The sequence below is a fragment of the Cajanus cajan genome, chromosome 6 (genome assembly GCF_000230855.2).
Source record: "Cajanus cajan strain Asha chromosome 6, NIPB_CcT2T_4, whole genome shotgun sequence".
In the NCBI taxonomy this organism is placed as follows: domain Eukaryota; kingdom Viridiplantae; phylum Streptophyta; class Magnoliopsida; order Fabales; family Fabaceae; genus Cajanus; species Cajanus cajan.
In genome coordinates this window covers 1,997,364-2,023,039 of record NC_138522.1, presented here as the reverse complement: position 1 = coordinate 2,023,039, position 25,676 = coordinate 1,997,364, and the positions used below count along the sequence as shown (strand labels likewise).

General features: G+C 32.0%; 1 protein-coding gene across 1 annotated transcript; it reads left to right on the top strand.

Annotated features, from left to right (window-relative positions):
- Positions 1–81: 81 nt before the first annotated feature.
- LOC109796826 (cellulose synthase A catalytic subunit 5 [UDP-forming]) lies at positions 82–8,341 on the top strand. The gene is made up of 14 exons (XM_020356642.3): positions 82–807; positions 2,088–2,283; positions 2,373–2,590; positions 2,766–2,868; positions 2,955–3,138; positions 3,413–3,679; positions 3,829–4,174; positions 4,537–4,674; positions 5,165–5,290; positions 5,405–5,617; positions 5,711–5,978; positions 6,070–6,266; positions 6,371–6,721; positions 7,319–8,341. The coding sequence occupies exons 1-14, from the start codon at positions 727–729 to the stop codon at positions 7,904–7,906; spliced, it is 3,276 nt and encodes a 1,091-aa protein (XP_020212231.1). The 5' UTR covers positions 82–726; the 3' UTR covers positions 7,907–8,341.
- The last annotated feature ends 17,335 nt before the right edge of the window (positions 8,342–25,676 follow it).

Here is a 25,676-nt window from a genome sequence, read left to right as displayed (position 1 = left end):
TGGGCGCGTGAGCCAGACCAAGTTCACTTTCTCTGTTCTCTTTCCTGGGACGATCTATGTTTGTTGTGTTTAACTTCAACCCACTTACACGCCCAACCCAAACTTTGGACCTTGTCTTCCATTTCACTTTCACACAACACAAAACCAAAACCCTAACTCTCTCCGCCGACGAAAGTAAAAAACTTTAGCCTAAGCCACATTTTAATTTTCAGTATAGAGACAGTATCTACTCCTATTCCTATTCCTATTCCTATATCTATACACTCACAGATACTTACAAACAAGAAAAGAATAAAAGCTTTCACCAAACTCCGGTTGGGGCACAACCCAGCGCCACCACCACTTTCCTCTGGGCCCCACCACCTCTCTATATTTTGTTTTCAATTAAATTATTTTCCCTCTTCTCCTTTTTATTACCCTCTCTCTTTCGTTCATTCTCGATCTCTCTCTCTCTCTAAAAGCCTCCTTCTCTCTTACGCTTCTTCGTTTCCACACACACACTATCCTCTCTTCCCACTCTGGTCCAGGAGACTTGGCGTGTGAGGGAATCCAAATCTGAATCAGAATCAAAATCAAAATCAAAGCACAGCCAAGTCCGAGGACCGTTTTGTTTCTTTTAATGGTTTTGTTTTTCGTTGAATGTTGAAACCGGAGTGGTTTAGGATCCGTTTTGGTTGTGCGGAAGAAGAACGGCATTGGTTTTGAGTTGCTAAGGGGTTGGGAGTGATGAACACGGGAGGAAGACTCGTTGCTGGTTCCCACAACAGGAACGAGTTCGTGCTCATCAATGCCGACGACAATGGAAAGGTAAGTCGCCATTGGAATATCCCCTCTTCCGGTTTGATGCCAATGCCACGAATAGGTTTTGGAGCACTTCGTCTGTGTGTTTTCTTCTGATCTCCGGTGATGCACGGAGATATCCCATCTTTTTTTTTTTCTTTTTGGAAAAAGGAAAAAAAATCATTTTTCCTCACTGTCGGTGGGGTGTGACGTAGATGCTTGTGCCTTTGTTTTTTTATTATTGTTTCGGTGGCGAGAAGTACCTAGAAACAAAAATTATGGGTTGATGGAGTTTCGGTGCTTACCTTGTTCGTTTTGTCTTTATGCATTCATTTAATTGTTGGGATAAGGTCTTGATAGCTAGCGGCAAGTTTCCTTTCTCCTCTCATTTTTATTTTTCATTCAAAACATGACATTTTCCCTTACAGAATTTGGACTTGAGTGGAATTGCTTGCCAGCTTATGCTCTTAATTTTTTTTTTCCTTGTAGTTAAAAATCGGAGTTTATTTGTTTGTTGTGTATACTTGGACTTGGGCCTTTCTGTGGTGTAAAGTGCTCTATTGACTATTGTGCATAAACTATCATGGGAATGAACTGTATTTTCTTGTCTCGAAAAAGTGAATTCTTGCTATGATTTTGCCACATCTGGGGAGATTTTCGTGGTGATGTGCGATTTGGTTAATAAATACAAAATATTAATAAGGAGTATAAAAATGAATTGTCTTCCTCTCTATGAGGCACCTCTGTGCAACTAAGGCAATGCTTGAATTTTTTACCTATTCATTGGACAAGTTTCTAACGCTGAATCTTATTGGAAATTTGTATCATTTATAAGGCGTTTGACAGCTCAGGCATTTGTAGTTGCTGGCGCAAGTTGGATTTCGTACTTGGTTGAATTGGCATATTAGATGCCTAAACATGTGTCATATATTAATTTGGCTTCACTTAGCTAATTTAGATTGACTATGAATGTTCAAAAACAATTTGCATATCATATCGGTAATTGTATAAGTGTTCATGATAAAATTGTCTTGATGATGCGTAAATAATATACAATGAAAGGATTTTGGTAGGCGTTTGCATTTATAGAAAAGTGATGGCAGATTGATGAGGAGATAGTATTAGTAAACTCATAAAACATGGTTAAGCCACAGAATCAGTCATATTAAATTGTCACGGGCTTGAATGTCATGCTATCACATTGAGCATTTTAGCTGAATATTAGTTATCTCAAAATTGTACACTTAGTAGTGCCAGGTTGCAATATCACTCATATGTTTTTTTTTCTTTGGTTTGGTTCTTATCAGATTAAGTCTGTCCAAGAATTGAGTGGACAGATATGCCAGATTTGTGGGGATGAAATAGAGATTACAGAGGATGGTGAGCCCTTTGTTGCTTGCAATGAGTGTGCTTTCCCTGTTTGTCGGCCATGCTATGAGTATGAGAGACGAGAGGGTAATCAGGTGTGTCCACAGTGTAAGACCAGATACAAACGCATCAAAGGTAAATTTGTTTCCATATTATTATTATTCTCCTTGACTTTTGTAACTTAAGCCTATTGCATGCATATAAACTAATAAATGAAATTACAGGTTGTCCAAGGGTTGAAGGTGATGAGGAGGAGGATGGTATTGATGACTTGGACAACGAGTTTGATTATGGATATGCCGATGCTTTGGGCCTGCAGCCATCAGATTCAATGCTTTCTGGACGTGGTTATAGTTATAATATATCTGGCAATCTGACAAATTTGGAACACGACATGTCTCCTCTCAATTCTGAAATTCCACTCCTGACTTATGGGGAGGAGGTATTTGGCAAATTATCCTTTTGATGTGTTTGTCGTTATCCAGTGCGTTTCTGCACGGGAACAACAATAATTCTTACGTTTTTTTTTTGTATTGGATCCCAATATATCTTATGATTGTCATTTCTGCACATTAACGGCAATAATTCTTATATAATATTGTTCTTTTTCCCTATAGGATCCAGATATATCTTCTGATCGACACGCACTAATTGTTCCTCCATTCGCGAATAATGGAAATAGAGTTCATCCAATGCCATATGGTGATCCATCTATTCCATGTAAGTATTAAGACCACTGTTTGATTCTACATTTCCATCTTTCATATTATCTGTATGCATTGTCATGCTGGTGTTTGTTGTCACAGTGCAACCCAAGCCAATGGTTCCGAAGAAAGATCTTGCAGTGTATGGGTATGGAAGTGTAGCTTGGAAAGACAGGATGGAAGACTGGAAGAGAAGGCAGAGTGACAGACTTCAGGTGGTGAAACATGAAGGGAATAACAATGGAGGAAACTTTGATGATGAGTTGGATGGCCCTGAGTTACCCATGTAAATCCCATACTCTTGCACCTCTTATCTTTGTAAATTGTACTTGTGCTCCATGATTTGACTTGAGTGGGTCTAATATTGAGGAAAATCATTTTTAAATACTTAGCGCATAAATACCTATGCTTTGCTGAGAAATTTATTGTTTTGTTAGTTATTAGGTGTTGTAGTGGGGTTGAGAAGTTTAAATAAAAATAACTCCCCCCCTTAATCTTTGCTAAATAATTTTTGTTTTGTTTGCTGTTTAACTTTTTTTCCCTCTCAATATACTCTTCAGGATGGATGAAGGCAGACAACCACTTTCACGAAAGCTACCTATCTCTTCAAGCAAGATAAATCCATACAGAATAATTATAATACTCCGTCTTGTGATCCTCGGGCTTTTCTTTCATTATAGAATTCTCCACCCAGTTAATGATGCATATGGCTTGTGGTTGACGTCAGTCATATGTGAAATATGGTTTGCTGTATCATGGATAATGGACCAGTTTCCAAAATGGTACCCAATAGAGAGAGAAACATACCTTGATCGTCTGTCACTTAGGTAATTGAAGCTACCACATCTGGTGCCTTTTGTTTCATGATTTGCTTTAAGTTCATACCCAATGATATGTTTAATATTAATATATTATATTTTTCACACTCATCTTCCTAGTATGCTGCCTTAATATTTATTTCATAACATGGCTACAGGTATGAAAAAGAAGGGAAGCCATCTGAGTTGTCCAGTGTGGACATTTTTGTCAGTACTGTTGATCCCATGAAAGAGCCACCGCTGATAACAGCAAATACTGTTCTATCTATCCTTGCTGTTGATTATCCTGTTGATAAAGTTGCATGCTATGTCTCTGATGATGGTGCTGCTATGCTTACTTTTGAGGCACTATCTGAGACATCTGAATTTGCTAGGAGATGGGTGCCATTTTGTAAAAAATACAATATTGAGCCCAGAGCCCCGGAATGGTATTTCAGCCAGAAGATGGATTATCTGAAAAATAAAGTACATCCAGCATTTGTCAGGGAAAGGAGAGCAATGAAGGTTTCACTTTTTTGTCTGCCTTTTTTTTTCCCTTTATATATATAATCAAGTTTTTAGTGCCTCTATTTACCTATTACATCAAATGTCATTAATTTGAACCTTCATGCAAATTGCTATGCAAAATGGTTTGAGTTGCCTTGAAAATGTTCTCTGACTAAAATTATTACACACCAATAACCATTTGACACTTGATAACTTGGATGGAAAATCACAAGGACAACATTGAATGCAATTAGTAAATTCAAGGAGACTAACATATTGAAAAATGTGTGTGTGTGAATACAACATTTTGCATTCAAGGTTGCAAACAATAGTAAAATATTTGAAACTACTAATGGTATTTATTCCATTGACTATTACAGAGAGATTATGAAGAATTTAAGGTGAGGATAAACAGTTTGGTGGCAACAGCACAAAAGGTTCCTGAGGATGGATGGACAATGCAGGATGGGACTCCGTGGCCTGGAAATAATGTGAGGGATCATCCTGGCATGATTCAGGTAAGATCACATTTAATTAACAGATACTACAAGCGATTCTTTTGATTTTAGTTCTGGGTGCCGGGCATCTGGTGAGATGTTGAAGATTTGGATCCTTTAAAGTGCAGGGTTGATAGCGTCGATGAATAAAACTCAATGGTATATAATTTCATAAATTACACTAAGTTAAATAACAAAGCCCAAATATTTGGAAAACTTGTGCTTTAAATATCTTAGTCTAAATGTTTTACATTTTTCTTATTATTGTCTTTGTTTAAATCACAAGGAATTTGTTTAAATAATGGTTCAAAGAGATATCTTGTAGTTATTAATGCTCCATTTGTTGATGTGAAAACTAATTTGCAGTTTGTAATGCAATTATGCAAGTGTTAATGCTTTCCAAGTAGACTGACTTAAGCTTCCTTCCTGCTATGACTGTAGGATTTTGGATTCTAGTATTCACATTGCTCTTACTCTTGAAGTTAGAAACTAATACAATTTTTCTTTGCAGGTCCTCCTTGGTCAGGATGGTGTTCGTGATATTGAAGGAAATGAGTTGCCTCGCTTAGTTTATGTCTCTCGAGAAAAACGGCCAGGCTTTGATCACCACAAAAAGGCTGGGGCAATGAATGCGCTGGTAAGCCTCAAGTTCCTATTATTTTGATTCAGATTCAGATCAATTGATGTTTCACTGGTCTCAAATGACATGGTTATATTATATGTGATAATGATGATAAAATTATATTTGAAGGTACGGGTGTCTGCAATCATCTCAAATGCGCCTTATCTTCTGAATGTTGATTGTGATCACTACATTAACAATAGCAAGGCACTTAGAGAAGCTATGTGTTTCATGATGGATCCTCAAGTTGGGAAAAAAGTCTGCTATGTGCAATTTCCTCAAAGATTTGATGGGATTGATCGCCATGATAGATACTCAAACCGGAATGTTGTATTTTTTGATGTAAGTTGTGTGTTTCACATTACTGGTTTGTATATTTTTCTTCTTGCCTTCTATTACAACTTTGATCGGTACTGACTCCTGGATTGAAAATAGATTAACATGAAAGGACTGGATGGAATACAAGGACCAATTTATGTCGGAACTGGCTGTGTCTTCAGAAGGCAAGCACTCTATGGATATGATGCACCTGCCAAGAAGAAGGCCCCGAGCAAAACATGTAATTGTTGGCCAAAATGGTGCTGCTGCCTATGCTGCGGCTCTTGGAAGAAAAGAAATGCCAAAACCAAGGAGAAAAAGAAGGTGAAGCATAGGGAAGCATCAAAGCAGATACATGCACTTGAAAATATTGAGGGTATTGAAGGTGAGAATTTTGAATCTTGGAACTATCCTTACAAATCAAAACTCAGGTAAGAAAATTCATGGATGGTAATGGTTAATTGATTCTTTTGCAGGTTCCAGTACGGATAAGTCATCCAATTTGGCTCAATTGAAGTTGGAGAAGAGGTTTGGGCAGTCTCCAGTGTTTGTAGCCTCCACTCTTTTGGAAAACGGTGGTGTTCCACATGACGTGAGTCCTGCATCACTTTTAAAAGAAGCCATCCAAGTCATCAGCTGTGGTTACGAAGAGAAAAGTGAATGGGGAAAAGAAGTAAGTAGTGGAGAAAGGCAATGTTTTCAATTTTTGAACGACTAATGTCTACTAAAGTTCTCACATTTCTTCCTTATTGTGTTCTAATTTTGGTTTATGACCAGGTTGGGTGGATATATGGTTCTGTGACAGAGGATATCTTGACGGGATTTAAAATGCATTGCCATGGTTGGCGGTCTGTGTATTGCATCCCTAAGCGGCCTGCATTCAAGGGATCCGCGCCTATCAATCTTTCAGATCGTTTGCACCAGGTTCTTCGATGGGCCCTTGGATCTGTTGAGATTCTTCTGAGTAAACATTGTCCAATCTGGTATGGCTATGGCAGCGGGTTGAAGTGGTTGGAACGATTTTCATACATAAATTCGGTTGTATATCCATTGACTTCCATCCCATTGCTTGTCTACTGTACACTACCAGCTATATGCCTTCTGACCGGAAAGTTTATTGTGCCCGAGGTATGCTTGTGCGCAATATATGTTGTGTGTGAAACATAAAATTTCTTTTGAATTCCCGCATAACAGGGGAATGTAGAAAAAATATTATGCTTATTTCTGTTAAAATTCATATTTGACATGTCAAACATATTGTGAATTCGAGTTTTATTTACTATCTGACTGATAGTAGAATTTGGTTTAGCTTTTTTCACTTTCCTGGTCTCTGGGATAATACTGTATTTAGAAATTGATGAAAATAGTTTTGGTTCTCAATTAGACATTGCAAAGTGAACCCCCATTGTAGTGGCTTTAACTTCTTTTAAATTCTTTTGTTAACATATGCCTTGAGATTATGTTTACTAAAACTAGCATTTATTATTCATCCTAATTACTTAAACAATAAAGTATTACATGTTTTTTTTTATGGATTTTCAAGATGTTAAAAGCTTGTTCTTTTCATCTGTTTCTATTTTTTTTTTTATTTCTCAACAGGTATCTTTGGTTAATGATTTTGCATGTTACTGTGGCATTTGAGTCTTTTTAGCAATTCAATTTCACTTCAATAACGAGCAAATGTACTGTGACTTCTAACATGTATTTTTCTGTCTTAATATACAGATCAGCAACTATGCAAGTCTTGTGTTCATGGCCCTCTTCATATCCATTGCAGCAACCAGTATCCTTGAGATGCAGTGGGGTGGAGTTGGTATAGACGACTGGTGGAGGAACGAGCAGTTTTGGGTGATTGGAGGTGTTTCTTCACATCTTTTTGCTCTTTTCCAGGGTTTACTGAAGGTTTTGGCCGGTGTGGACACAAACTTCACGGTTACCTCAAAAGCAGCCGATGATGGAGAATTCTCGGAGCTCTATATTTTCAAGTGGACATCACTATTGATTCCTCCAACTACTCTATTAATCATAAACATTGTTGGGGTGGTGGTTGGTGTCTCAGATGCCATCAACAATGGATATGATTCATGGGGTCCTCTCTTTGGAAGACTGTTCTTTGCCTTGTGGGTCATCATCCATCTTTACCCATTCCTCAAAGGGTTACTTGGTAAACAAGATAGAATGCCCACCATTGTGTTGGTTTGGTCAATCTTGCTAGCTTCCATATTGACTCTCATGTGGGTTCGGATTAACCCATTTGTGTCTAGAGATGGCCCTGTGTTAGAAATTTGTGGCTTGAATTGTGATGAGTCATGAATTACAAGGTGAAGGAGTTCTCCAGCTAGCTACACTACTTGGTTGCATCGTGGAAGAAGCAATTCATTGGATGACACACTCTTGGCAGTGTTGCATCAATTTTTGGATGGAAAGAAAGTTTAAATTTTGGGGCGTGTAGATAAAGAGGAGGGAGCTGAAAACATTGTTACTTGTGTGATAGGTTTTTTTCTTTTCTTTTTTGTTTATTCTTTCATTACTTTTCTGAGTCACAGTGTTATTCTTTTTTCCTTTTTTATGTATTCCTAAAGTTATTAGCATTGAATGATAAATTATCCCTGCTTAGAATGAGGGATCCCAGTGTCGAGAATTAGATGTCAGGTCGAGGTATGTTTCTTGCATTATCAAACCTTAGAAACGTGGGCGTGTAACATCCTCATTTGTAATACCAACAAGTATGTGCATTTTTGTTCCTCAGCTTTTCTTTTTGTTTATTTATTTTTCCTGCAAAGATTCTATGACTGATGAAAAACATATATTGTAGAATGTTTGGGCGTTGATAAACTGTTAATTGCTGCTATCGCAATTATATTTTTGTCCTTTGGAGTTTTCATTTTCTACCTCTTGTTACAACACAATCTGGCCAACCAAACTTCTTGATCGGTATGTTGCAACATTCTTGTATTGGGTTTTTCCCTGCGTTTTCTTTCAACTGGTTAAGCCAACAATCTACAATTTCAAATCATGACACTTTCCATGTTAAGTTGATAATATCTATATAATTAGAATTTATATAATATAGAAAATACCATAGTACATGCAATTCATTTATCGTTAGCGAATTAATGTGACTGAACTCTTGGTGTCATACGATCTTCATCCAACATAGTTCTAACTCGCTTACTGCCTGAATGAATAAAATTGCTCACTGAAGGGAATTTGTAAGACTATTCTGACATTTATTGATGCTTATTCGACTGGGGCAACACTTTTGTCGTTATTATTGTTGTGTAAGACCATAAATAATTTTAGTTTTTAATTTTAAACCTATTCATCCTTTAACAACTATAAACCATCCATTAATTATTCATTTTGACTTTATTTTCTAATTTATTTTATTTAATCTCTCACAACTCACATATTTATTCTTTAACTACGATAAACCATTCATTACTCTATTTTATCTTTTTTTCTCATTTTTTTTAATCTAATCTCACACATTCATCCTTTGACTATAAATCACCTAGCTATAACTTCTGACATCCTTCTCATTTGTCAAATGCAAACATTAATCGTCTTCTACTAGCTATAATAACATGAATTTTATATTAAGACAATTTATATTAAAAAGATAGTGTAATAAATTACTTATTATTTTGTTTGTATTATTTATTATCTACTAAATAATATACCAGAAAAAAAAGTTATGTAATAACATAAATCGCTTAGTGTTTATTAAACACACCCTTAGTCAATTATAAAGAGGAAACTAAAAAGAAAAGGACGAAAATTATAGTCACAATGAGACTTCCGATTTAAAATTAACATATGCCGGCGTTTCTTCTGCTCCTTCAACACATTGAAAGGTAGAAACTTAGAAATAAATAATATAATGAATTCATGTTGGGAGCTTGACCACCTATTTGGCTATTTCCCCTTCGTTGCTTCATTTGAAGTCAAATTCCACACTTTTAAGCGCTTTTGCATACCGAATGGGGCAAAATGTGAATTTTGTGAGGACTGGTCAAACCAAACGATGCTTTATTCTCACGACAATGCAGAAAGAAATACCTTCCAAAAAGAAAGGAAAAACTATGAAACTGAACACATTACTCTGCTTACAAGTTTCTATTTGGATGACGTGGAATATGGTCATTGGACACTTATTCATGCATAGTCATCTTTGTATTAACTTTTTCATTAACCAACGATAGTTTTCTAAGCATGTTAGGAAGGATTTGATCCATTTTTTTGCCATTTGTACGAAAACACAAATTACTTCTTGAAAAATATTATTTGAAAATTATTAGTTCGGATTTTTTTTTTTTGATTCAGTAGTTATATAAGAGAAGAGAATCAGCATACAAATATTATTTTTATATAAATTAATATCAATTTATATATCTAAGTTTTCAGAGAAGTTGCTGTGAAATAAAAAGCTTTTAGAGAAGTTAAATAAGATTTTTTTTATATAAAAATTAAAATGTATAAGTTGATATTAAGTTATAAGGAAAGTTAAGTTTAATTTAATTTAATTTTTATTTTTATCTTATAAATATAAATACTTATTATTAAAATTTTATTCAAAATATTTTATATTATTTGGTTGTAGTTATTATTTTTTTACGAGAAAAGTAAGAAGGAAAGTATGCATAAATATTCCTTCAAGGCATGGATATGCGCCTTATTCTCTATATGCTCAATTTGCCTCCATCAATAGCATAACTTAGGTGCAATCTCGAGTCGATGATGATAAATTTCATTTATAACTAGTATTTTAATATGTGAAATGTATAAGTTAAATATTTATTATGTACTAGTATTTTAGTTTATATATTTTATAAATTAAATATTTATTATATATAATTAAAATTTATAATAAATTATTATATAAATAAATATTGTATTTAAATATATAAGTTATATTTAAAATTTCTATAAATAAATATTTTAAATATATAAATTATATTTTAGATTTAATAATAAATATTTTATATTACAAACAAGATTAATGTTAATTATTGATAAATTATTTTAAATATTAAAAATTTAAAAATACTCTTAAAAAAATAATTCTTAAAAATATGATCATACAATATAGTGATTTGATTTTAATATATATAATGGTTGATACAATAAAAACCTTCGGTACATTGCACTATATCGAAATACAAGACGTACGTAACATTGTGACAATAATGATATTAACTTGCCCTTTTTTCTTGTGCACTGAAGGTAAATATAATAAATTAATTTATAAGTATATTGAGAAAATGAATAAAGGAATTTAATATGATCACGAGTTCATATCTTATTCATGCAAAATACTCCTACTGGGGAACATCTTGCGTCTATTTCAAGATAAATTACATTAATTCAATTAATATATATTCTATAAATTAAGAGTTACATTATTCTAAATGATATCTATTTAGTGAATAATCATTTAAATTTCTATTTAAAGGTGTATTGGATTGAGATTTTGAAAAATAATTTTAGCATGAAAAAGTTTTCTGAATTTTAATGAATTTTAAAAGATTTTGTGAGAATGTCATGACTTTTAAGATTTTTTTAAAAAAAATTTAAAATTAAAATTTTAATTAAGATTTTGTAATTCAGATTTTAATGAATTTATATTATAATATTTTAAAGGATTTTATAGATTTCACAATAAAATATAGATTTACAATACTATAAAATTTAATAAAAAAAAATATAACATAAACAATAAAGAAAAGCAAAATCAACACAATTTTTTTATCTTTTAATAAATAATTATTTCTATCATTTGATAAATAATTGATTTTAATAACCTCTTAACTAACATTTTTTTTCACATATATGAAAAGCCACTTTTCTTGAATATATATATCATTTTAATTAAAATCTATTATTATGTATTTAGTCACAATTTACTTGATGTCTTTTTTAAAATAAAAAAAAAGATTTTACTTGATGTCTATTCATATATGAACGTGCTCTTTGATTATGTTTATAATTGACTTGTATAAACATTATTATAACCCTTATATTGAATTAAAATTTTCCCAGTTTTAATTAATGAAAGTAAAATCAATTCTTCAAATTAAATTAATCAATATATTTATTCATTTATTTATTTTTAATGAAACAAGACATTTATTTAGTTTTTTTTAAAGAAAAACATTTTTCATGTTTTGAAAAGCTCTCACAAGTTTTAATTTCTCACAAATTTTACTAGCAACAAATAGTAAATCTAGTAAATCGTTTGAAACTCTGATATATACTTCAAAGCTCATATATCGATCATTTACATACATTATCGTCCACTTATACCACATAGCAATTATTTAAGCTCAATCATTTAAACAAGTTATTAAGCTGAAACTTTACAACTCAACATTAATAAAATATGATATATATATATATATATATATATATATATATAATTAATTAATTAATTCCACAACATCATAGAAGATATTTCTATCTGTAGATTATTATCTAATATCAAATTTTTTTTGGTAGATACTAAATTTATAAAATTAAAAGTGATTTACAGAAATTTTCCATAAAAACAAAAATAATAGTTTTATATTAGCTAATGAAGTCAATTTCAAGCTTCAACGTTATGCAACTTATATGCTCGTTAGATAAATGAGTTAAATTTGAGTAATTTAGAATATTTTTCACATACTAAACCAAATTTTCTAATACTTGTCTTGACATGACTGGTTTATACACCAATAATAAGTTGTTAATAAGATGAGTCGCGGGTTGACTTGCATATGAGCATGGAGAATCGGCAAAAGAATAGGAGCTTCTATTCTTTTTTATTTTTAAATAAAAGAACATGGAAGCTTATTTGCTAAATAGAAATCTACTCTTACAACACTTCTTTCTAATTATTTTTAAATAAAGGAGAGAAAAGTATAAGATGAGAGTGATGTTATGGAGCTAGACCAAAAAACGAAAGCGTTATAAAAAAATTATTTAAGAAAAATATATATAGCATTTTGTCATATAAATTTAATTTGTGTAACAAATTTGAAGGTTTCCGTGAGTGCTAAGTGGACTGGACTCTCCTGATCAAACCCCATATTTTTAATAAAAAAATAAATAAAAGGAAATTACCAATATAGGTTCACCCAACTCAGTCCAATATATAGTGTTCCAAATTTCCAAGTTCTACCAAAGACTCAACATCATTGATTCCATGACTAAGGTCAACACGATATACCATGACTTCCAACCGCTACTGATTCAACAACACACACAATCACAGAAATGCGTTTTCATTCCTAATGTATAAAAAATAATAGTCTAAAATATATATGTATGATTAGGGCACTTTGATAATCTTTAATTATCTTTAAAAAATATCGGTTAAATTTTTTTTAGTCCATTAAAAATAACTTATGCAGCATTAGAAAATTATAATTAAAAATTAATTCATATTCATGAGATATAACTTTTGTTCTAATCATATATTATTTTAATACTCGAAGAATCGAGCTTGAGGACACAAAATATTATCAATCATTATCAAAACAGTAGTAAATTAGTGTTTCATCATAGGATATGATTATCGGAAAAAACAAAAAGTTATATATGCATGGATATGGCCCGTTAGATTGAAGATTAATTAAGAGCAGCCGTTAGGTCAAGAATATAACTTTATAATTAATCAACCGTTAACAATTACTTGTAGAGAATTTCAATTTAAATAAAACAAAAAATATGATTGATATTGTTGCCAGAAATAGAGACATGTGACCAGCACACATATCTTCATAGAACCAACCTGGTAGTTTCTCGCAACTTTAAAATCAAAGAAAGCCACGCAAAACACGTAATAATAAAACTGATCACAAAGGAGAGTCACATACACACGCACAAGTGTTCAATACACATATATATAGATATATCCTGAGATCCATTTCTTCTCCAATTCCTTAAACCAAAATCTATGTTATGGAGGAAACGTCTCTTTTGGGCACAAGTAGAAAACCTCAAATCACGGAGTCAGACATGGAAGCTGCGCAGCATCTTATTCAACTAAGCGAAGATAGCAGCAGCGACAACAACACTGCGTCCAAGAGGAACAGAACCTGCAGGGACGAAGAAGAAGAACAAGAAGAGGTTCATCAAAGGATAAGCGAGGTAACGATAGCGAATAAGATTCGAGAGATTTTCGGGGAAGACGAGGTTTCTCAGCCGAAGAAGCAGAGGAGATATCGGTCTCTTGTCAAGATATACATGGCCACTACACCCATATCAATGCTTCAAAGGTGAGTGTGAGTGTGAATGCCTCAGAGAGAGAGAGAAAGAGAAAACCCTAAATCAAGTAGGATTAGGATTAGGAGAACATGAATTTTTTTTTTTTTTTTAACTAGATCTCACTCCCAGATTTTTCTTTGTATAAACATCAATTTTCTTCTAGCTTGCAATGTTGAGAATGAAATCAAGGATCTAAACTCAACTTGACGCGCTGCTTGTTAATTATTATTTACCTTGTTCATTGTCAATCTCCTGATGATACAAGTGCATGTGCATGTTGATAATTGAGTCATATGATTTCTATGCACATTCTATAGTTTGTTTTCTTTTCTATCTCTTTCTTAATTGTAAAAAAAGTTACACACAAGGGGAATAATAATTAAGATTTTCAGTGGGGTAGAGGGGGAATGATCACCACTTCCTCTGATTATTTTTAAGATGAGCTTTGGTTTTCATAATTTTTAATACCTTTCCGGAGTTGATATCTATTACCTGAATTCCGTGGGGAGTGCGTGTGTATATACATGTAAGTGTGTGTACCTGCTATTTTATACTAGAGGAACTCATTAAGGTAATCTAAGTAATGAAGGGTTGATAGTTTGCAACAGATTTTAAGTTCAATTAAATCTTATTATCTTTGTTGTAAAAAAATGTCGATGGAAGAATGAATTATTCAAGCCTCCTTGGGAATAAAGAACTATATCGAGAAATATTAGGATAAGTCTAGTGAGAGGTTAAAGACTTAGAACAATATATACAATATCTTCGATTTATCCCAATTGTAACTTTTATTAATAAAAAAAAGTATGGTGTTTATTTCGGAAGAAAGACAAAGATTCAGTGCGCAACTAGGTAGCTGTCCTTAGCATAAGCATTACAAAGTGCAGAGCTTAATTAATTCACAAGTTTGGCGTTTACAAGACAAAAAGTAGGAAAGCTTTGTGATATATATAGAGTTACTTGGAGGTGGTACCCTTATGCTACATACCAATGTAATTTACAATGAAATGAAAAGGAGGAAAGGAGATGAGGGCAGACCTAAAGAAAAAATAGAAAACAATTGTTTCTTCAATCCAATTAAATCATTGTTATATAGCTAGGATGCTCATTCTCAATTTCAAGTGTGTATGGTTCTCAGTGGCAATAGATAAGAGAATGATTAATAAGAAGAAAAATATAGGAGGAAGTTAAGGTGTGAACTGAAGAAGTGGAACAAAGGAAGGAATTAATTCAAAGGGAGAAAGAGGGTCAGCAAGGGCACTGTAGTCGGCGCCCGCTATTGACCGGTTGCTAAATAAGTGAATAGCTGCATCCATGCTTTAAGTTCTCAGGTCTAACCTTTCCTGTTACAAGAGTTAATAATTCCCTCTTATAAAATTGATTTATAAATATATACTACTATCAACATATTACTCATAAAATTTAGAAATGTTTGATGCATTACGTGATAAAAGAATTGAGAAGAGGAGAGAGTTCGAATTAAGCTTCTGTATGAATAGTATTTGATACGCACGAATTTGAAGCAAGTTTTCTTATACAACATATTGATATATCGTACGTGATACAGTTTTTTTTTTTCTTTTCATCATGTTATTAATGTTAAGTATCACCAATTTTTTTAATGATTAATAATTTACTGAAAAAAAATCTGACTAATTATTTTAGAAGTGTCACTTTTAATTCTACTCGCACTAACATACTGTTTACAGTGAAATTCGTTTATGGATTCTTTTTATTCGAACTAGCACGAATGGCGTTTCAAGTTAGGTATTTGAAGAATAAGAGATGAAGCAGAAAGATTTACGAATTACTTGTTTCTAAGTATTCATCAATGATTAACAAGCAACAACATTCGTTCACATAAATCCTTATATATAAATAGAATGAACAATAGACACATTAGCAATACAAATCATGGTTCACTTTGTTTTACTGATCAAATTACACTACACCAAAATTAATTTTTTGTGGCAATTAATTTATTATTTAGTGGTCATATAAATGACCATTATTTTTTTACCAGCATTTAAATAATGGCTGGTGTATCCAGTGTCGCTAATACTATTACCGTCATTTATATAAAATGCCGGTAAAGATCTACTAAATTGTCGGAAAAACTTTTTTTTTAGTGGCAATTCTAGTAGCCATTTTAAAGGCTATTAAAAGTTATTTTTTTCAATTGTCTCATTTACTTTAAATAATTTATTCCTATAATTTCTTTTTCTAAATTCATAACTTATATACTTTTTATCTCTACTTGATGTGGGATTTGTAAGATAAGAGTTGTCTTTTACTTATATATATTTTAATTTATTTTTTTAATTGTCTTGTCTCTTAAGAGATGTGAGATTTATAAGGTGAAAGTTGCTCTCTAATTGTTTTATAGCACTATTGAACTTAGTAACAATGAGTGATTTGATACCAATTTAGAATAGTGAATTAGGAGTCAACCCTATAAAATGAACCTGTAAGGTGATAATTATTACTCACTTATATATTGTTTAATTATCTTATCTCTAATTGATGTGAGACTTAAGTTTTTTCTAATAAATAATTGTCGCTAATAGTAAACTTTAGTGTAATATAAATACATTTTTAGTGGTTATTATATATTAGCCATTAATATTTTTATATATGGCGACAATTAAATTATTATCATTAAATAATTATCATTAATAACAAATTTTGTTGTAGTGTTACACTAAGAAGTTGAAACATATTGATCATACCCAGAAGCCATTCTTTGCACGAAAGTCATATGCGCAGGCAGCGAGTGCTTGAGAGTTTCAAGTATGAAGTTTTCGACCTCCTGTATGGGGTATGGTTCTCGTATTTATAAACTCTCCTCGAGGGTGGTTACTCTTGCGTAAATCCATCATGGGCGCGTAACTGCCATCCACTACGTCCTTTACATGGGTTTAAAATATAACTTCTCGTAACCGTTCGCCACTACGTCCTTTTCATGGGTTTGGAATATAACTTCTCGTAACCGTTCGTCCCACGTGTTTTTATCTCTTCGATCTATTTTAACCAAACACTACTTGAAAACCTCTAGTAGCCTCTTTTTTCCATTTTTCGAGCATCTCTTTGTTTCAACTCGACCAGTTTCTATTCGACCATGTCTCGAATACAAACAAATAAGGCTCCTGATAAGTTTCGTCCCTTTATCATTCCTCCGAATGGCCAATTAAATGTAACTTTTGAGTCTCATGTTTTTCGAGTGGTCTTAACACATACATATACATATAATATAAAATATGTTTGGATATAAATTTAGAAAAACAAAATTAAAAACTTATCTACCGAAAAATATTTTACAGTAAAAAAACTCTGAAAGAAAAACTCTCGTAAATAACAAGCTCATAACTCATAATATTACAATATATTTGTTTATCAATGGGCCAGATAATAAAACGTCATAGGAAACTTTTCCTGTGGAGCTTGCAGAAGCATTTTAATTTGGTGTCAGCTCTAACTTGGGCGAGATTGTTACATAGGAAACAAATATATAACTATTCTCGTTATTAAAATAGTAGATTTAAGTTTAATTTAATTCTACAAAATCATTTTAGAAGGGAAGGCTTATTTTTCACTTATATAGTAAGTAATTACTTAATTTCTAGTTGATGTGGAACTTGGATTTTTTTTAATACATCTCTCCACGTCCAATACTATTAGACTTGTATGTGGATAAATGATGAGTCACCCTTTTTAATAATTTAGGATAGGTAGTATCTTTTTAATGATTTATGATAGTTCTAATATCATTTTAGAATAGTGAATTTGAGTTTAATTCAAACTTACAAAACTGACCTGTATTACTAAACTTGAATTTTTTCCAAAATATAATCTCCAATCATGATTTAGAAATACATAAAGGCTACTGAAAAATGTTCCCCAAAAATGGACAAATAGATAAATAACAAGCTTGAGCCCAATTCCTCAATCACTTATTTAATTTCATCAGTGATTCATACTCGGTAAAGGAAGCTATAATTAAAGCAGATGATATATATATATATATAAGGAGCATATTAAGTGAGAGAGAATTTATTATGAGAGATGAGAGGGTTAAAATATAACCCTTAGATTAATCAAGTGAGAGAAAATTTGAGATTTAATCAAGTGAGAAGAAATTAATCTAAGAGTTATATTTTAACCCTCTCATCTCTCATAATAAATTCCCTCACTTGATATGTTCCCTATATATATATATATATATGAGAGGAGTTATAATTATACTGATATAACTTTTACTAAGTATTACACCGCTCAATAACTTTATATTAAATGTGAATTTTGTAAATCTAACCGTTAGATTGAAAGTTCATATTTCTTAGATCATATATACAAAATTTTATATTAATCCAAGATGATTTGATACTTCATTCTTATAAAACAAAATTGACGTAATATATTCATTTTAAAATACATTAAAATATGAACACTTTGATCACCTTCAAGTTATTGTTCAATTTTAACAAAATTTGATATATACGTATAAAATGATATGAACTTTCAATCCAACGGTTGGATTTACAAAATTCACATTCAAATTTTGTTAAAATTGAACAATAACTTGAAGGTGATCAAAGTGTTCATATTTTAATGTATTTTGAAATGAATATATTACGTCAATTTTGTTTTATAAGAATGAAGTATCAAATCATCTTGGATTAATATAAAATTTTGTATATATGATCTAAGAAATATGAACTTTCAATCTAACGGTTAGATTTACAAAATTCACATTTAATATAAAGTTATTGAGCGGTGTAATACTTATTAAAAGTTACATCGGTGTAATTATAACCTATATATATAGGGGAATGCTAATATACTCTCACCTATTTTTTAGTGGGAGTATGTTAGCAACCTACACCAAAATTTTAGGACAAAAAAACCACTCATTTTTTTTATTTGGTTAATTCGTACAAAGGATATAATAGTAATTTAATTTAATTTTAAATAAAAATAAAATATTTCCTCTCTCTTATTAATTTCATTCTCTAAGTCATTTCTCTCTCCTATTAAATTCTCTCTCCAACTCATTTCTCTTTCCTATTAAATTCTTTCTCTAACTTATTTTTTTCTCTCCTATTAAATTTCTTCTTTAACTCATTTCTCTCTCATCTCTCATGATGTCTCCCCCCTCTCTCTCTAAACAAATAAAAATTAATTAATAGAAAAAATAAATGAATTGGAGAATGAAATTAATAAGAGAGAAAAAATATTTTATTTTTATTTAAAATTAAATTAAATTACTATAATATCTTTTGTACAAATTAACCAAATCAAAAGAAATGAGTGATTTTTTTGTCCTAAAATTTTGGTGTAGGTTGCTAACATACTCCCACTAAAAAATAGGTGGGAGTATATTAACATTCCTCATATATATATATATATATATATATATATATATATATATATATATATATATATATATATATATATATATATATATATATGTTATCCAAATTATTAGGCACTGTACTGGCCAGCCGAGTTGCCGACTTGTCCTTCACCAATTTGCTGACTCGGTCAAAGATTTACCAGCCTAACCAAGAAGTAAGCTCATTATTACCGAGCTCCTCAGCCCGACCATGAAACATGGATATCGGAACACCACATCGACCCAAAGAGGTCACGTCATCAAACAAATAAAAATACAATCTTGTCACCGCACCGCCCACGCGTTATGGGAACGAGGTGACGGTTATGACACATGGCGTCATGACAAATAGGCGTACGCGAGTCACCATTGTCGAGCTCGGTCGTAACTCATCGACCTACGGTCTTCGGAGCTCGGGGGGCTAGTGTACTATCCGTACCGCTATGCCGAGCTCGAGCTCGGCATCACAGCGCGAAATGACCTCGGACACGCGCTAGGCGACATCGGCTCGCTATCCAATTAGGTCATAAACTGATCTCGGGCCCAAGGCCTAACAAAATCCCAATACACACAAAGGTACGTGCATTACTTATACGAGACTCATACACCCACAAACACTAACTTTAGCATCGGAGTCTCTTTTGCAGGTACCACCCCCATCTTGGAGCAGCAAGCGTACCAGCGAAGGAGGCTTACCGATCTTACCCAACAGATCGTCCCCTACGACCAATCTCCGGTAAGAACAGACACATTTTGCAGTAAAGTGTGCATGATGTCATATGCAACGATGGTATAACTGAGCAGCCATGAATATATTAAGAGGAAGATTATCGTGCAAGTTCACCACCATGCCCTTGTTAGCATCATATATAATATTCTGATTCTGAAAGAGTAATCACAGGTTTCGTTTCTGAAATTCTATAGGTAGTTAAGTCGGTCTAAAATTAGTAAAAAGATAAAATAGTTTTTGAGATCATAAATATCAATTAATTTTTTAGTTTCTAAAATTGTAATAAATGGTTAAATTGATCCTTGAAATAAATAAAATGACAAATAGTTTCTGAAATTGTAAACTATTAATTAACTAATATTTTAGCTCGTGCATATATAACAAAAAAGTAATGTTTGTTTTATATATTATAATCTATAAAAACATATTTTATAGTAATTTTTAATTACTGATAATATTTTTAAAAATTAAAATTAATTCTATATAAACTTAAAAATAAAATAGATAAATTAAAAAGAAATGTTAGATTGAGAAAATTTCTAGAAATGTTCTGGTCGGAAAGAAAAATCTGCTAAAATAAATGTTTGTTTTATATAATTAAAATTTATAATAAATGTATTATATTGTAATTTTTAGTTTCTGATAATTTTTAAAAAATATTTAAATTATACTATATAAAATTAAAAATAAAAAAGATAAATTAAAAGAGATGAGCGATTGAGAAAACTTCTAAAAGTGTTCTGGTTGAAAAAGAAAACAGCTAAAAATGTTTTTGTTTTGAATAATTATTAAAAAAAAAACTCTTCATCAAGAAAAATATTCTGATTTATATATGTAGAGTGATTTAGTTCTTAAAATTGTAATAACGGTCAAATTCATTTATAAATTATATATATATATATATAGATAGATAAATAAATAATTTCATAAATATATGAATAGTATATATTAATATACTTTTATAAAAATATAAATATATTAAAAAATAATTAGAAATATCGGTACATCATATTACTTTTTAGAATTTCATCAAGAAAAATTCTTAAATTTTTAATACGAAAAATTAAATTACATAATTGTGGTACTTTAGACATTAAAAATATTCAATTGAAAATTGAGAAAGAAAAATTGTACAATTGTATTACTTAAAAGATAAAAATTGTTTGATTTAAATTTGAAAGACTAAAATCGTATAACTACAATATTTGAAAGATAAAAAACACATTTATGCCTAAATAAAATTTTAAAAAGGTTAATTACAGTTTTTTTCCTCTTAAATTTTAAATTTTGCAAAATTCATCCCAATTTTTTTCTTTTGCACATTTTAACTCTAAACTTATATAATTTTACAAATTTAGTAATTAAGTATTTAGAAAATAGTAAAAAAAAAAAGTTTAAAAAATCATGATTCCATCCTTCTCGAAATAACTAAAACCACCAAGTATTTTTGGTTGGTTGTTCGATTCTAAATTTTATTAATTTAAATCAATATATAAAATATTTATTATGATTATCCATGAATTTGAATTAAAATAATGGAGTATCAAATAATTTTTAAAATTTTTAAAAATTTGCAGTCTTGATCTATGTATTACTTGATATAGAATAAGAATTATTGAGTGAAATAAGTCTAAATAGAGTTATTCTTAGAGTAAGATGATTTCTCCTCTCTTTCACACACACATTATATAAGGAGAGATCAAATGACTCAAAGAGTTGTAAAGTTATTTCACTCATTAGCTCATAGTGTATGTTGAACTTTAATGATCCAACCATTAAATTATTTTTTCTTAATGTATATACTAAGTATACAAAATTTTACAAAAATTAAAAACATATGATATTTTATTATATATATAGATTCAAATCAATGTATAAAATATTTTTTATGATTATTTGTCAATTTGAACTAATAAAATAAAGCAGCAAATAGTTTTCAAAATTTTAAAAAATTTATAGACACAATTTATACATTAAAAATCTTAATTTAATATTTTGATCATTAAAATTTAACATAAATCATGAGTTATTAAGTAAAGTAGATTTATCAAAAGCTACTGGTAGAGTTATTTAATCTCTCTCATACATACATACACACACATATATATATATATATATATATATATATATATATATATATATATATATATATATAAACATTTGTTAATTATAAACTTATCATTCTCCGAGCGTCTTTATAGGTGAATTCTCTGAAGGACCACTTTCACAAGTGGTCCATGGGTGCATCATCAATTTTCACCCTTAGATGCATCTAAACTAGTAGACCATAATACACCTTACCACACTGGATCTAAATTTTCGATTTTTTTACTGATTTTTTTTTTAAAATTACCCAAAAAAAAAACACGTGACAACAGACGCAGCTGCTACTGACACTCGGAACGGGCCGTTCTGAAATCAGAACGGGCCGTTCCAAATGAATAAATAACACGTAAATATTGGACCAGAACGGGCCGTTCCAGATGACAAAAAAACACATGAAGAATGGAACGGAACGGCCCGTTCCAACATCAGAACGGCCCGTTCCGAATTCAAAAATGACACATCAATAATTAAATCAGAACGGGCCGTTCTGAAAACGGAACGGCCCGTTCTAACTACAAATTTGTCACACGAATTTTTTAAAGCAAAATAATATATTTTTTATCCATTCTACTAAATTACATCTACACCCTAAGCCCTAAACCCAAAAAATCTTATACTAAGGTCCATAATACAAGACCAAACAATATAAACTCTTGTACTACCAAATATATAAGAAAAGTGGTCATCCACTAAGGCTCATAATACAAGACCAAACATTATAAACTCCTATACTACCAAATATATGAGAAAGGCGGTCACCCATGTAAAGTCCAAGTAAAGAGAACCTTAGGCCCACCAAACCCATTGGGCTCACTAAGCTCAGAAGTAAACAAAAGCCCAAAGACCCACAAAGCCCAAAACTAGGCCCAATAAGCTTAAAACCCAAAAAGTCTTATACTAAGGCCCATAATACAAGACCAAACATTATAAACTCCTATACTACCAAATATATGAGAAAGGTGGTCATCCATGTAAAGACCAAGTAAAGAGAACCTTAGGCCCACCAAACTCATTGGGCTCACTAAGCTCAGAAGTAAACAAAAGCCCAAAGGCCCACAAAGCCCAAAACTAGGCCCAATAAGCTTAAAACCCAAAAAGTCTTATACTAAGGCCCATAATACAAGACCAAACATTATAAACTCCTATACTACCAAATATATGAGAAAGGTGGTCATCCATGTAAAGACCAAGTAAAGAGAACCTTAGGCCCACCAAACTCATTGGGCTCACTAAGCTCAAAAGTAAACAAAAGCCCAAAGGCCCACAAAGCCCAAAACTAGGCCCAATAAGCTTAAAACCCAAAAAGTCTTATACTAAGGCCCATAATACAAGACCAAACATTATAAACTCCTATACTACCAAATATATGAGAAAGGTGGTCATCCATGTAAAGCCCAAGTAAAGAGAACCTTAGGCCCACCAAACTCATTGGGCTCACTAAGCTCAAAAGTAAACAAAAGCCCAAAGGCCCATAAAGCCCAAAACTAGGCCCAATAAGCTTAAAATCCAAAAAGTCTTATACTAAGACCCATAATACAAGACCAAACAATATAAATTCCTATACTACCAAATATATGAGAAAGGTGGTCATCTATATAAAGCCCAAGTAAAGAGAACCTTAGGCCCACCAAATCCATTAGGCTCACTAAGCTCAGAAGTAATCAAAAGTCCAAAGGCCCATGAAGCCCAAAACTAGGCCCAATAAGCTTAAAACCCAAAAAGTCTTATACTAAGGCCCATAATACAAGACCAAAACAAAAGCCCAAAGGTCCATGAAGTACAAAACTAGGTTAGTGAGCCCAATGGGTTTGGTGGGCCAAAGGTTATCTTTACTTGGGCTTTACATAGATGACCACCTTTCTCATATATTTGGCAGTATAGGAGTTTATATTGTTTGGTCTTGTATTATGGGCCTTAGTATAAGACTTTTTGAGTTTTATGCTTATTGGGCCTAGTTTTGGGCTTCATGGGCCTTTGGACTATTGATTGCTTTTGAGCTTAGTGAGCCCAATGGGTTTGGTGGGCCTAAGGTTCTCTTTACTTGGGGCTTTATATAGATGACCACCTTTCTCATATATTTGGTAGTATAGGAGTTTATATTGTTTGGTCCTGTATTATGGGCCTTAGTATAAGACTTTTTGGATTTTAAGCTTATTGGGCCTAGTTTTGGGCTTCATGGGCCTTTGGACTTTTGATTGCTTTTGAGCTTAATGAGCCCAATGGGTTTGATGGGCCAAATGTTCTCTTTACTTGGGCTTTACATAGATGACCACGTTTCTCATATATTTGGTAGTATAGGAGTTTATACTGTTTGGTCTTGTATTATGGGCCTTAGTATAAGACTTTTTGGGTTTTAAGCTTATTGGGCCTAGTTTTGGGCTTCATGGGCCTTTGGACTTTTAATTGCTTTTGAGCTTAGTGAGCCCAATGGGTTTGATGGGCCTAAAGTTCTCTTTACTTAGATTTTACATAGATGACTACCTTTCTCATATATTTGGTAGTATAGGAGTTTATATTGCTTGGTCTTATATTATGGGCCTTAGTATATGACTTTTTGGGTTTTAAGCTTATTGGACCTAGTTTTGGGCTTCATGGGCCTTTGAGCTTTTGATTGCTTATGAGCTTAGTGAGCCCAATGAGTTTGGTGGGCCTAAGGTTCTCTTTACTTGGTCTTTAGTATAGGAGTTTATATTGTTTGGTCTTGTATTATGGACCTAAGTATAAGACTTTTTGGGTTTTAAGCTTGTTGGGCCTAGTTTTGGGCTTCATGGGCCTTTGGACTTTTGATTGCTTTTGAGCTTAATGAGCCCAATGGGTTTGATGGGCCTAAGGTTCTCTTTACTTGGGCTTTACATAGATGACCACCTTTCTCATATATTTGGTAGTATAGGAGTTTATATTGTTTGGTCTTGTATTATGGGCCTTTGTATATGACTTTTTGGGTTTTAAGCTTATTGGACCTAGTTTTGGGCTTCATGGGCCTTTGAGCTTTTGACTGCTTCTGAGCTTAGTGAGCCCAATGAGTTTGGTGGGCCTAAGGTTCTCTTTACTTGGTCTTTAGTATAGGAGTTTATATTGTTTGGTCTTGTATTATGGACCTAAGTATAAGACTTTTTGGGTTTTATAAGCTTGTTGGGCCTAGCTTTGGGCTTCATGGGCCTTTAGACTTTTGATTGCTTTTGAGCTTAGTGAGCCTAATGGGTTTGATGGGCATAAGGTTCTCTTTACTTGGACTTTACATAAATGACCACCTTTCTCATATATTTGGTAGTATAGGAGTTTATATTGTTTGGTCTTGTATTATGGGCCTTAGTATAAGACTTTTTGGGTTTTAAGTTTATTAGGCCTAGTTTTGGCTTTTATTCATAAGATGTTTGATGTCATTGAGGAAGGGGCTTCATATCTCGCTCAATTGAAAAACTATACTTAAATTTTAAATGTGATTTAGTATAATGAAAAAAAAAAAAACAAATATGTAGCCAGAACGGGCCGTTCTGAATTCAGAACGGCCCGTTCTGGTTTAAGTAATCATATGTTATTTTTAAATCTGGAACGGGCCGTTCAGATTTCAGAACGGCCCGTTCTGGTGTAGTTTATCACGTGTT

Excerpts from the sequence above, each read along its gene's own strand:
- LOC109796826 (XM_020356642.3), top strand. The coding sequence starts at position 727 with ATGAACACGGGAGGAAGACTCGTTGCTGGTTCCCACAACAGGAACGAG. Across the intron at positions 808-2,087 it reads ATGCCGACGACAATGGAAAG|ATTAAGTCTGTCCAAGAATT; the intron begins GTAAGTCGCCAT and ends GGTTCTTATCAG. Across the intron at positions 5,291-5,404 it reads CTGGGGCAATGAATGCGCTG|GTACGGGTGTCTGCAATCAT; the intron begins GTAAGCCTCAAG and ends TTATATTTGAAG.